The 13,946-nt window shown below is 41.0% G+C and overlaps 1 protein-coding gene across 1 annotated transcript; it reads right to left on the bottom strand.

Moving 5' to 3' along the window:
* Window positions 1-5,302: 5,302 nt before the first annotated feature.
* Window positions 5,303-7,132, bottom strand: c14h11orf96 (chromosome 14 C11orf96 homolog). Its single transcript, XM_047034861.1, has 2 exons — window positions 6,673-7,132; window positions 5,303-6,545 (listed from the first exon to the last, which is right to left on the bottom strand). Exon 2 carries the CDS (start codon window positions 6,527-6,529, stop codon window positions 6,152-6,154), a length of 378 nt encoding a protein of 125 aa, XP_046890817.1. The 5' UTR covers window positions 6,530-6,545; window positions 6,673-7,132; the 3' UTR covers window positions 5,303-6,151.
* Window positions 7,133-13,946: the final 6,814 nt, after the last annotated feature.

Here is a 13,946-nt window from a genome sequence, read left to right as displayed (position 1 = left end):
AAATAAATAAATATATTGACTAAAATTGGGAAGTATTATTGCACAGATCCAGCACAGACTTCCAGATCAGAAGGTGACCCAAACTGTAGCTTTTAGCATTTAAAATAGCTTAGCATGACTAATAATATATAATTATTGTATATTGCACATGCACATTTAATTTAAATCTAATTATTACTATTCTGGCTGACAGTGTATGGACAGCTGCCATATAACCTAAATGTACACCTAAATGTACACCTGTACTGTTACACTGGCGGCCTCACCAATGTAACAATGGGAATGGAACACCCCAAGTGTCATCACAGCCTCACTTTGTGAAAGCATGTCCTTGTGGGCACATTGTAGGGCATGATGATTTGGGCATCATACAGGGCACTTCATAACAGCACCCTTTTCCATTGGAAGTAAGGTCACGGGAACAGTTAAGTTTAGACCATTGTAAGGGCACCTTATAGGGCCCTGCATCACGTTTTTTCTACTATAAAGGCAATTATCAAGACAATAATGTTTTTTTATTATAGAGGGCACATTATCATATATTGTGTTAAGTTCTAGCAGGGAGTGAATTTCGGTAAAACACATTACCTGGCACTAATCACCCTCCATACTACTTGTACATCTTGCACACGAACACGGTGCTCGATAAGTCTCAAACTATTTAAGAAGTTGTTGTCAATGTTTATGTTCTATAAAGCAGTTTATCCGCCAAAGTACCTCTATAAAATCTTCACTGTGTGCTAAAATGATATCCCCTGACAAGCCATGCTGATCAATTTTGTCCCTATCTGCCTTCGATCTTGTGCAGCTGCTTTGGTCTGAAGATAACCACGCTCCTCTCGCAATGTAGGAAATAAATACAGCACAGAAATAAATGTGGGGTTCGGAAATATATGTGAAGTTAGGAAATAAATGTCTCAATAAATAAATGAATGTGGCACTAGGAAATAAAAATCCCATGTAATAAATAAATGTTGTCTTTACAAAATTTAATTTTTAAATAAGTATATTTATTTATTTAGGTAAATGGATTCAGCTATATATTAATATGATGATATATTTATTGCCATCTTTTTTATTTCAGGGTTTATTTAATATCCATATTTATTTATTTACCTATGTATAAACCTATTTATGTATTTAATTTTGACTAAAACAGTATTCCATACTTCTGGTGGTCAAAACAATAAGTGTAGCCTACTTACCTTATTTAGACTTAGACTTATTATGCCCATACTTCAGAAGGCTACTAGCCCATGCTCCACTAAGAATTTTATGGACACTTTTCCCAGACTACCAAGTTACAAAAACAAGTACTTTAATGGCACCAAGAGCTTGAGTTGTGTTTTTCTGTCTGAAGTGATGGTCAAGTGGATTTGACAGGGATTTGGGTGTTTTGCAAGCTTTCTACAACAAAGTGCACTGCAACCAAATAAGGAGCCTGCCTAGCCATGCTAATCACAATCAGTTCTTACAGCTCTTGAATTATCAGGCTTAGAGACATTGTAAAGGAGTTTGTGAACATAAACTGAACAGTGGGCTGTCAGTTCTGATATTATTTAAAATATTTTGAAGTCCAGCAATGTATTTTTCTGTACTCCTGGTAAAGGCGGAAGAAATCCGGTTTTGGTCTTCGTGGGTCTGTTTGGGTTGGACAGGCTTGTGAGAACCATCTGTGGTGTTTTATTCAATGTGCGTCATGGCCTCCCTAAGCTGTCATCGATCTGCACAAATGATGGTTAGAGAGAAAACATGTTGAAACAAAATGGAAGGGTACACTCTGCTACCAGTATTTGGTCCAACACAGGATTGTTTGTCTGTTCTGGCATAGTGAATGAAGTATGGAGGGAAAGTAAACATCCCATATCGGTCTCTATTTCTCATTCTCTTGATCACTCTCTCTCTCTCTGTTTCTCTCTCGCTTTCTCTCTCACTCTCCCTTTCTCTCTTCTTTCTCTCACTCTCCCTAAAATGGAAAATTCCCCGTTCAGTGTCTGGCTTTGATCTGATGCTTCATGCTTTCCCTGGGTTTTCTCATGATCCTCTCTTCCAGTTCAGCAATTGGTGAAATAGATTCGTCCATCAAAGAATGTACACATACACAATATCAAGAAAAAAATGCTTAATATCTGCTAAGGTGTGTACAAGTATTGATACTATATTAAAAGATAACACAAGTGTCTTTGCATTTATACACGTTACATTTGCATTGCATTTTGCACCTGATTTGTTATTATCTTTAAACCTAAAGAGCATGTCTATATACAAAGCCCTCTAGGAAATTCTGACTGTCATTGAGACCAATTCCTCTCACTTTAAGACATTGAATAGGTTGAAACTGTGGTCTTTGAAAACAGAACTCACAAAAATAAATAGGTCGCCTTCTGTCTGGCATTGACATTCACCTCATATCTGTGTCAGAATAGGGGAATGAGGGCTTTCAGCTGAAAGAAGACAGAAAGAGGGATGGTGAGATGGGGAAGAAAGAGAGAAATAAAGAGACAAAAAGGGGGACTGGTTAGTCACATTAGAGGCCCCTCTATCGTTATCCAAGATGTGGGTCAGGGATCCAGACATTTAGATGAGCAAGCTTTAAAACTGACACACAAGTCTGTCGGAGGTGCTTTGTCAGAAATTTCTGTCACTTTCTAACATGTGCAACTTCCCATTAACCAGGTATTAGCCGATCCTGAAAGGGATATTCTACTTAAGGTTTCACCAGATGTTGTTAGATGGCCCATGCCAGATATATAACAATATGATTTAGCAGTAAGCCTTAATCCTAAAGGAATGAGGAAAAAGCATAGAACACCCTGATATTTCAAGAAAGTGATTCGTACAAGAATTAGACATGTATCTGACAAAAAAAATATTTGTATTAGTTGCTTGCTCAAGGTATTTGTTTGTTTTCTACAAATGTGCATTAAACATCAACACGTTCCTACAAGTGGTTAGAACTTCTAGGAATATCCTAGCATCTCTTGAGCCCCGATTGACAACCAAGCTAATTGTGGCATCCTCACAGAAGGTAAATGGGATGGTGGTTAGTCACGTAGCATCCATCGCCTAGTCCAATTAATATTCAGACAACCATGGACTACCTCTTCAGTGAAACCCTTAGTCCAATGCCCACTCAACCTTCAGCTTAGTTTGATTATCTCTAGCTATATTCCTACCCCTCTGTTCATGTATTGTTTATATAACTCACTCTCAATATACATTCACTTGATGAACAGGAAAATACAAACCATCACACTAGTTAGTAGACAACTACACCACTTCATGAAAAGGACTTCAGTCGTGGCCCAATGGGCTTGAAGCAGACTAACACAGGTGTAGTTAATGAGCTTAACGAGGCGCGCTGCCTGAGTGCCACACCTGAACCAGCTTCAATCATTTGTTCGGACAGAACATTATCCACAGAGTTGTCAGAGGCAACAGAACCGATTGACAGATACAAAACATGTCTTCAGAGTGCAAATGATTCAATAACAATCGAGGGGGGTCAACGTCTTCTCTAGGGCGTGTCTCGATCCCCCCCCCCCCCGACCTGTTGTTTTTACCTCTTTTGGGGCGGTCCAAGTCTTAATTAGGGGGGTCAAACCCCCCCAAGCCACCCCCCGTAATTCGAACCCTGCATCTCTTACTCATAAGGCACTCACACATCTCATGCTAAATTAAATACTGAGTGAATGGTTATTCTTTCTTCTTTTCGTGTTTTTAGGAACCCAAAGCAGTTGGTGGATGCTGTTAGGGTTCTGATCACAGACTGGGTCATTTTGCTTTCCAATCTCTCCTTCCCTTTGTATGTGCCTTTCTCCAGACAACCAATATAGAAAAGAGTAAAGGGAAGATGGATTTCCCACTCAAGAAAGAGAGGAAGCCCACTACACCAGTTGGGGTCATTAAAGGTTGACTCAGGAAGTACCACTGTGTCATAGTCTGTCAAGGCTTGTTTTTTGGGGACTTTGCAGTGACTTTGCAAGTTATTTTATTGGGAAATATTTTCCTGTTTGGAAATGGAAGATAACTAAAAGAAACGTTATAGGTCTGCTCAGTCATGATGAGGCTGAATGATGGTACTCTGTGTCTTGATCTCTATCCATCTGTTTGCATGGATATCCAGGAATCAAATCTGTCTTTCTCTCTCTGATAAAAACTGAAAATAGCGTGTTTATGTAAGAACACCAAATGTTACATAAGCACTTCACTGGGAAGTTTTTTCAAATATTCCTGCTCTCTTCAACATAATATATTTTAATTGAGGCTCTGCAAACAGAGAAGCAAATAGAAAAGGGACCAAGTAAATTACTAAACAGCAGTCACAGAGCACAGTGAGCACCTCCACGTAGTATATATATATTACTAAACAGCCATAACAGCTAACAGGGGCCAAAATATCAATAAAGTGAGTGTTTTGGTAAAGGAAACATTTTGGTGGGGTGAACACGTAATGAAACATAAGGTACATTTTGCTGACACAATTTTGACCATCACAGTTTGTTCACGTTGTCCCATCTCCATGGCAACAGTATAAGAAGTAGGTTGCGGGAAAACAAGGGAGACAGGAGGGATGACGTGGAGAAGGCAGTCACCAAGGCACAGGAGATGAGAAGTACATTTCACAAATATAATATAAAATATACTTTCATCTCTTTCCATGTCTTTCTCACACACAAACACAATCTTTTTTTTATCTCACTCTCTGTTTCCACCTAGTGTGCATGTGTGACGTATACATCCATACTTTTATTGTCACACAAAATGATCAACAGATGCTGTGCGTTCACACTTAATTGCAGCATCACTTGAAGTCCTTGCTCAACACAATGGGCCAGTGTTTGTGTCCTTGAGTAAAGTTGAGCTGAGGCACTGGCCTTTAAAAATGCTTCCAGCTGGCCAATGTCTTTCCTCCTCTGAGCGTCTCTGGCTGTAGCCCAGAAAGTAGCTCATGTTTGAAGAGCAGGAAATGTTTACAGTACAAGACTGGGGTCAGATGGCTGAGCGGTTGGGAGTCGGGCTATTAATCAGAAGGTTATTGGTTGGATTCCCGGCCATGCCAAATTACATTGTGTCCTTGGGCAAGGCACTTCACCCTACTTGCCTTGGGGAGAATGTCCCTATACGTGTAAGTCGCTCTGGATAAGAGCGTCTGCTAAATATGAATGTACAAGACTGGAGAGCTTACGGTTGCTGACAGTAAACATGTGCATTCCTTTACATGTACTTTGCTTGGGGCAGAATATGATGCATGAATATATTTGAGAAAATATCTATTAATTAATGGATGACAAAGGATATATATTGTCAAATATTTATTAAAATACATAAGAAACAACACAATAAACAGATCTGTAAAACAAGAGTATGAAGATATTTTTTCAGAAATCAATCAGGTGACTTTGTAAGTCAAAAGAATGAGCAAAATAACATTGATTATTCCACTATTTTATGTTAAGAAAATACATATCTGGAAGCGTATTATGTTTCTACTCTTAAGATTTGACAATAGTGTAAAACATTACACTGGTGTAGAGCATAGACATCAAAGTGAAGAGTTCTGACGAAGCTCTGTAAAACTTGTGCGTGCTATGATTTTTCAAAAACCTCTTTGTCACGTCTTTGATGAGTGGTAACTTTACAAAATCTGATAAGAAGCAGAATATACTGTTACAAAAATACGTGAAAATAAACGTTGACCATTTCCATCCTTTTGAAAATCCAAGGACACGTTGCATTTTTGAGACTGTTTCAAGTTAAATCTTGATGTTTGAAGTAATCTAAGATAGCAAAGGAATACATTTCAGTGGTGTATTGAACACTGCGTCTCTGGTAACACTTCTCTATATGCAGCTTTAGCAACATAACCAGCCAGTATTAACATTACTGGTAGAGTTATTTACAAAATGACACAAATGCAAAATACAGCAATATACATTGATATGAGAATATATATATATATTTTTGTAGAAGGTGCCTTTATTTATTTAAGCCAATGGCATCTACGCTTGCTGGAGCGGATAGGCCAACAGTTCAGTTCAGTTAATTAACTGTTAAGCTAATTAGTTGGTTCTCTGTTTCAGGTGAATGTTGAAAGAAGGGGTAAAATGGGAGTGTGCAACCACCAGGAAGTGGGTCTGTGCTTCTCCCCTTACTGGGTGGAGTCGGAGTCACTGGAGTCCAGGCTGGCCTGTGTAGATGTGGTGGTCCGGCTGTTGAGGGTGGCGGGGCAGTGGAGCGCCTGCGTGCTCCTCCTCAGGTTCTCCAACGACTGCAGGAATGACCGGCGAGCTCTCTCCTCCTCCAACGGGGATGCTCCTTCTTCCTCCACCTCTGCAATCTCAGCAAAGGTGACAGGCTGGGTTTTAAAGCGGGCTTCCCGGGGCCGGCGAGGGCGGCTTTTTCCCCGGGCTGGGCCCTTCGGGACAGGCAGTTGCTGAGGAAACTCCTCCATGGCTGAGGCTAGCAGGTGTGCTGGAAGTACGTGGAAACTGGAAGTGTCCAGGGGTATCTGACGCACAGTGGCCATGTTGGCAAAAGGGCCTCTGAACCAAATTTCAAAAGATCAAGTGTGCAGTCAGATTTGAAACCGGGAGTGAAACAAGGACTCAGATGAGACAAAAAAATAAAGAAAACAGAAACAAACTATTTCTGTTTTTTCCTCCCACTTACTTTGCAGTTTCTTTTCTCAGATGCCTCCGCTTCAATCTGAGTCTATTTTAGAGGACAGTGCGAGAAAGTTTCCAGTAATAGCACATCAAACTGTAACCTTATATCAGTGCCTGTACTGAAGAAAGGCTTTTGGGTGTCACGGTCTGTTCTTCAAATCGTTCAGTCCTCGTAATGTGAACCAGTCTTTGTATCTTTTTCCCTCTCCGTTCGAAGTTGTCCCTGTCTCGGTTTGTAAATGCTACTGCCACAGAAAGCTCCAGTGAATGCTTTTATAGTGCCTCTCTAGCCCTCCCTCTCTCTTCCCACTCCTCTCTTTTTTTGGAGTCCCTCCCTCGTTCCAACACTCTCAGTCATGGTTCCGGCTTCCATAGCAGACGGTCAGTGTCAGGCTCTCAAAATAAAAAAGTGTGTGTGTGTGTGTGTGTGAGAGAGAGAGAGATGGATAAAAAGAAAGAGGAAAGGGGGATTAACAAGGTCTTGAGAGAGAGGAAAACAAATACTGCAACAAACACAAAGCCATGGTTGGGTAGTCTGTCTCAAGGTGCATACACAGTCCTTCAGTCTACACTTATGGGACATGACACGCGTCAGCTGTGTACTTGGAAGGTACTCATGAACATGGAGTATACCTTCCTCTTACCCACATGGTATATCAGCAAAATGTGCCATTAGAGGGCACACACATATTTAGTGACCACAAGATACAATAGTTGTAGTTCATTATCCACTATGTATCTCTATCTCTCTCACCATAGAAAGACAGACAGACACAGAGATCTTCCAGACTTCTAGAACTTCCAACTTCCTGGACGTTGGGATGTATTAATTGTTGCCATGGCAACCCATACACAAATATTGGAACCCCCCCTCTGAGCACTCCAAGATTGGTTAAATAAACATCATCACCTTCAGTATGACATAGTGATGATGACTATATCTTTGGACCTGGCTGATGACTCAACAGATTATGTAAATCAGCCTCCATTCATGTTTGCCAGAGCAGAAGTGACATGTTTTTAAAGGGCTGACCTCCAAAGGGTTTCTCTGTCCAGGAAGCAGGGTCACAGCGATAATGACAGCGTCTAATAGGGCTTCTTTACCGTCAGTCTCAAACAGAAATAAACATACATGCCACAGGGGTTATTAGTAGTTCGTGTTAAGTTGCAAATAACCTCCCCATGCTCTATATTTGGTGCCTCAGTAGTAAGGTTTACCCCCCCTTTCCATCTCCCACCAATAGTCACCAGTTGTCAAGTGACATCAGATGACATGACAAGAGTAAGTGTGTGACATACATATATGACATACATTTGAGCATGTGATATGTGAGACGTGTGCACACGCACGTGATTGACTGCATGGGAATAGTGTGTGTGTGCGCATGTGCGCGTACTATATGTCAACACTCATTTGAAGTTACGGCGTACCCACCCACACTTGTGGACGAATGGAGCAGTGGCTCCGCTCTGTCCTGGGGATTGGGACAGGGTTGGCTTCTTCCACTGTGGCACATGGCCTTTTTCTATTATGACTTAGCGATGGCTCCATGTGCTGTTGAGATGTTGTAACCCTGCTGTGAACATAACAACAGAGACCTAATCTTGGACTGTGCCAAACATGGTTTCTCCGCCATGAAGGTGACACGTTGACAAGCAACTGTTACATGGATAAAATCTTAAGCAATGTCTACATAGAAATCCATGAAGCTATAAAAGAACATGTTATAGCCCTATGTCAACAGCAGTGTAGTTAAGGATTCTTAAAAATATGGTTTGTGAGGTCCAAAATTAGTGGTCTTTCAGAGACAGTTCTATTTGATACCACTACACCTATTTCCTTTTGCTTCACAGTATCTCGCAAAGAAAAAGTCTGGAGCCTAGGTTTAGCAGCAGTGACAGCTGGGTAATCCTCAGGTCTTTTCTCAAGTTTCTTTAAATAGACTCTGTTGTCCTCCATGTATCTATTGATCCCCATTTATGGATCTCAAACCTCTATTAATTTATTTCAAGTTCAGCAGCGGAACAGACACAACTAAATGTATGCAAATAAACACAGTAGAGCATTTGCTTGGAGCAGGGATATCATGCAGCTTCTCTTTTCTGAGCTGAGGGCCTTGAACTCTTCTCCCTGCAGAAGGTTTATGAAATTAAAAGCCAGCCGAGCAGACTGATGGATGGAAACAGAATCAAGCATCCTTTTTGTTTTTGTTTGTGATGGGAGGGGGGGGGGGTAGGGGGGTCTAGATTTTCATTTTCCATTCCGTTGGCATGGAAACTGGGTGGAGGGGTGTGGGCTGGTGGTCTACAGTATCTACAGTATGTGAGGGTACAGTTACATAGCTACATTACTAACTGGAAAAGATAATAGCAACAGTGGGGCAGAGAGGATTGTTTTTATTTGTCATGTCACATCAAGGCTGGAGAGGGGCAGAGAGAGGGTGTGGGGGTCTGTGTACAGTGGTAATTAGATAGGATCCAGGAGATATCTACGTTCACTGTACACAATTCACTGTGTTTGTCTTGACATCACAGACTACGCTCAAGCAAAAACAAAATCACAGCTCCATTGATTGTGTTTAATGTATAATACCCAACCTCACCAAACCGCAGTTAAAAATATGGATATGATTTTAATTTTATTTTTAAGATTTTTTAAGGAAACTAAATATATTGATGTGCTAAAGACCAGCCTGACTTTTTTGCTGAGTCATTGCCTAGGTTAGAGTATTGCTGAACCCATGGAATGCAACATCATCTTTGTACCTTGTTAGTCCAGTAATTTGTAGGTAATCAGAAGCACAGGGTGCCTTTTATCCAGTCTGGCATGTGCATGGAAGAAGAAAAACAGCTATTTAACAGGTCCATAAGGTCAGGAGTAGAAGACAGGCCACATTCCGGACCCAGGGGGTCCCCCTGCACCCACTGTAGTGATCCGAGCATGTTACCATGACAAGTTCCTAAAATGTAACGGGGGACAAACATTGTGGGGTGGGGGTTGTAAGGCTGTCAGTCACAGTATAAAACTGTTGCCAATACAGGCAGTACGTGTAGGCGTGTGCTAAAGAGTACACATTTTTCCCGCAAAGAGCATTTTTAAACTGTCGTCTAGCTATTCTAAAGAGTTTGTATTTATATGTCCAAATGTTTTTGCAGGAAAACTATTAAGGCGACGGATGGAGGGAAGTCTTTAAATAGGTAAATAAATATGGCTCCTTCAGGGTGCTTTTGGGTATTGTCCTCCCCTGAGACTTGCCCTGATAAAGATTGTAAGCACAAGAGTCAGGCATATTTATGGAGATCTGAGGTCAAGAAGGACCTTCCCACGCCTGAAAAACAACCTTAAGCCTAAGCTGTGCCATAAAAAGTCTACTTTGGGGATGTTTAAAACTAAAAAAACGTGTACGCAAAAAGCTTTGTATATTATAACATTCTTCTTATCATCAACATCATCCTGACATCAATTCAATCATCATTCATCAAAAAAGCTGTCTAATGAGCTTTCCATTGAAGCCAGAATACATTATACATATCTGTACCTACTCTACAAAACACATACAGTACTACACCTCTGAGGAAACCAAATTCTTGATCAGTGTCAGAGTTACGCCACACCACAAGTCCTCAACAAGTCATTTAATGAGCACTCTATTAGAGTATGGCTAGTGGGAAGGTGCCAAAACTAACACAGGAAACTGAATCACTCACATACTGTCAGAAGATAACATTGCTGAAGACTGTCTCAGGTTATACAGTACATCCAATATAATAATATGAAGCACAGTCAGTCTGATTAGAAATTACACTAATTAATTGTAAAGCTAAACAACTTTTCCAAACGATGCGATGATTTAATGCATGGAGGTGGGTTGGATTGGAAGCCTTACAGGATATGTGAAGAAGAAATTATAGTTTGACTCTTAAAACAATGTGACTTCAAGCTCTGGGTTTATGTCAGAAATATTTTAAGAAAGGATTTAAATCTTTGTTCTGTATTTGTATCTGTATAAAAGAATCAGCATTCCAGGTTAGCCTAGGAGGGTCAAAACCCCTGTAAACCTCCACTCAAAGAGAAGCACACACACGTGCAGGATCTATGCAGGGAAGTTAGCCAATGAAAGAAAATACATTTACATTTAGCAGACGCTCTCAGTAAGTACAGGGACATTCCCCCAAGGCAAGCAGGGTGAAGTGCCTTGCCCAAGGACACAACGTCATTAGGCTCGGCCGGGAATCGAACTGGCGACCTTCAGATTACTAGCCCGATTCCATAACCGCTCAGTCACCTGACTCCCTCATAATCATTTACATGATTGTGGATGGACCAATGACTATTGAGAACTGTGTTGTATAAATGGTCTTGCATGGAGACTGGTCGGGAGACAACTTAGTATTACCATACCTTGTCTCCTTGCTACATGCGCAAATAAATAAACTGCCTTGACTGCAGCGACTCTGTGCACTACTTGATAAAGATTAATCAAACAATTTATAACATAATCTGAACAACCAGCCGATTGGAGAGAAAATAATCTGGCACCTCGACAAGAATGATTTCCAGATCACTTACAGTTGTACTAGTCCCTCTCTCCCGTATAAAGCCCACAGAGGACAGCATTTTTTGTAAATATTGAAAAACACAGATAGCATATACCCAACAGATGTTCATTATTCATTGACACATCACTGTCATCAGTACACAATATCGGTTACAGCAGGAACACATGGAATGAAGAGTAAGATATGATACATGCATAAGTAAGACAATAGCTCCTCTACTGATTGTGATCCACATAAACACAAATTATTAGATTTTTCCCACAGATGCTACAGTATGCCTTTTAAAAAATCATTTGAACAGGATCAGGAACAAGAAGAACAATCTACTATTCCCTAGGAACACGTGGTTCAACAGAAGTTCCTCTGCATTGCCTGGAATTGACATTTTGAAAGAATCGTTGGCTTTGCGAACCACATTTGGTATTTGGAAGAAACCCCCCCCCCACAGTGGGTAGAACCTCTGCCCAAACTGTTCAGTTCAGCTGTCTGAACAATCCAGTTCTTACAGGTTTCGGGGGCATTGGGGTCATCAAACATTAAAGGGGTTGATTGACAAGACCTGGGATTGAATCTTGAATTCAACAAGGGAGTGCTGAGAAGAGCCATGAGGCCTAAAGGGGGTAGTTGTAATACTAAAGCGTATCGGTCACCACATTCCCAGACAGGCTTCCCAGCAAAACACAGCGTGGGTCACAGAGCATACTGTACAGTAACACACTTGCCTGTTTGCCCTCTCCTTCACTCTTACACACACACGGACCCAAGTGCCAGTGCAGCACAGAATACAGACATACACACAGTATATGAAGCAGAGCACTTTATAGTGTGTTTCTGGTTAACACAGCAGGACCGACTTTCTGTTTATTGTAAACCTACTCAAAGATCCACAAACTACAGGTACCCTCACTAGTGTTTAAGTCTTCATAGAATTCTCTGACACAGTATCTAACCAAACACTGACCTTTGACTATTGTGAAAACAATAGTCAGAACTTTCACTTCTAACACTAGAGGTCAACACTAACACCCCCTGGGGCTACGCTGATCTTAAGCCAACATCTCAACACTAATTTACAGCACTTAAATGAACACCGTCTATCTTTTGGCCTACATTAATGACTAGCTCTCCTTGAAGCTTTCCTGGCATAGCTAACAGCCCCTAAGCTCAAAACAAAGGTGTGGATTGCAATAAAAAAACATGGAAACTTGATAGTCCTGTACTACAGACCTGTGGTACCAAACAGTTTCCACATTCAATACACACTCAGCAGCCAGTTTATTTGGTAGATCTTGTATCAGGTCAGAGACCATCCTTTGGCTCTAAAAGAGCCTAAATTCTTAGGGGCCTTGAGAAATATTTCACATGGTTGTTAGTCCACTCTGAAGTGATGGAATCACCTAGTTGTTGCAGATTGAACTGTGTCAAACTAAATTATTGCAAACTGTTTTCTACCCAGGTTTATAATCTACATAGCAGTGTAACATATTAATTTATTCATAACATCATTTATCCGCTGATTTATTGTGGGCTGCATGGACCTTAATTAGGGTTAGCGGAAAAACTCTCCCATGTGGATACTGTTGAAAACAGGCGTCAGGATCTTTGAGCAGCGTGTCAGTACCGTAATTAAGCAAGGCATCCAGCTATGGGAATCCTTATGACATATGTATTTCCCAGTAGATAGCCTACAGGATGTCAAAATGTACAGATCATGCGCAAGATATAGACAACAACATTATAGGCTACTGCGAAAGTATTCAACTAAAAACTATCCCTTTGCAACTGTGCTTTTATTGCATAAGTAGGTTCTAGTTGATCCTCAGGGTGGTGAAATAAACAGATCAATAAAAGTCTACAGTCAAATGAAATGTATTTAACCAACCACATTTGCATGGCTTGTAACTACTAAGCAAATCTTAGCTGGTGAAAGATTATGCAACATTTCTTTTACATTTACATTTAGTAGACGCTCTTATCCAGAGCAACTTACAGTACGTACAGGGACATTCCCCCCGAGGCAAGTAGGTTGAAGTGGACACAACATCAAGGACACAACATCATTTTTGGCAAGGCATCGATCCGGTAACCTTCTGATTACTAGCCTGACTCCCTCACCGCTCAGCCATCTGACTCCCTTCTTTTCTTACCATATACTGGGAGCTACATTGGAAGCTAGTAACCTTGATGGTAAACAGTCCCAATCCCGGAGTTACAGACTGGGGATGGTTTCCTGTAGCTAAAGTACTGGACCTTATCTGTCTTGTAGTCACAGTTTCCACCACAAATCCCTCCAAGTCTAAATTTGGTAACATCAAGCAAATAACAATCCCAGAATAGCATGGACTGCCTGGTTTTCTCTCTGTCTCAGACACACACTAAACACAGACACCCAAAGAGAGTTCGACACCCAGTTCGACCAAAATGACTTTTTATGCAACCCTCCAAACGTACAAAAAACATATGCACGTACAAACTCTAAGCCACAAAACTCACGTACAGACATAGGTGCACACACCCCCTCCAGTCATTAATTACAGAGTGAAGGAGGTGCCCACTAAACCCATTACACAGCTGGAGACCCTCAATCTCTCTCCATAATCGGAACACAAAGAGGGCCATGCAGTACGTCCAGTATTCAGGTCAGCCTTGAGGAGGGGAGCAGGGGAAGAGGGGGCAGTGCTGGGCAGTACTTCTGGTCACATCAGTTACCAATATAGT

Source organism: Hypomesus transpacificus, chromosome 14, assembly GCF_021917145.1.
Source record: "Hypomesus transpacificus isolate Combined female chromosome 14, fHypTra1, whole genome shotgun sequence".
Classification (NCBI taxonomy): domain Eukaryota; kingdom Metazoa; phylum Chordata; class Actinopteri; order Osmeriformes; family Osmeridae; genus Hypomesus; species Hypomesus transpacificus.
Note: the sequence above shows the minus strand (reverse complement) of the source record. Positions and strands in the feature narration are given on the sequence as shown.

Excerpts from the sequence above, each read along its gene's own strand:
- c14h11orf96 (XM_047034861.1), bottom strand. The coding sequence starts at position 6,529 with ATGGCCACTGTGCGTCAGATACCCCTGGACACTTCCAGTTTCCACGTA.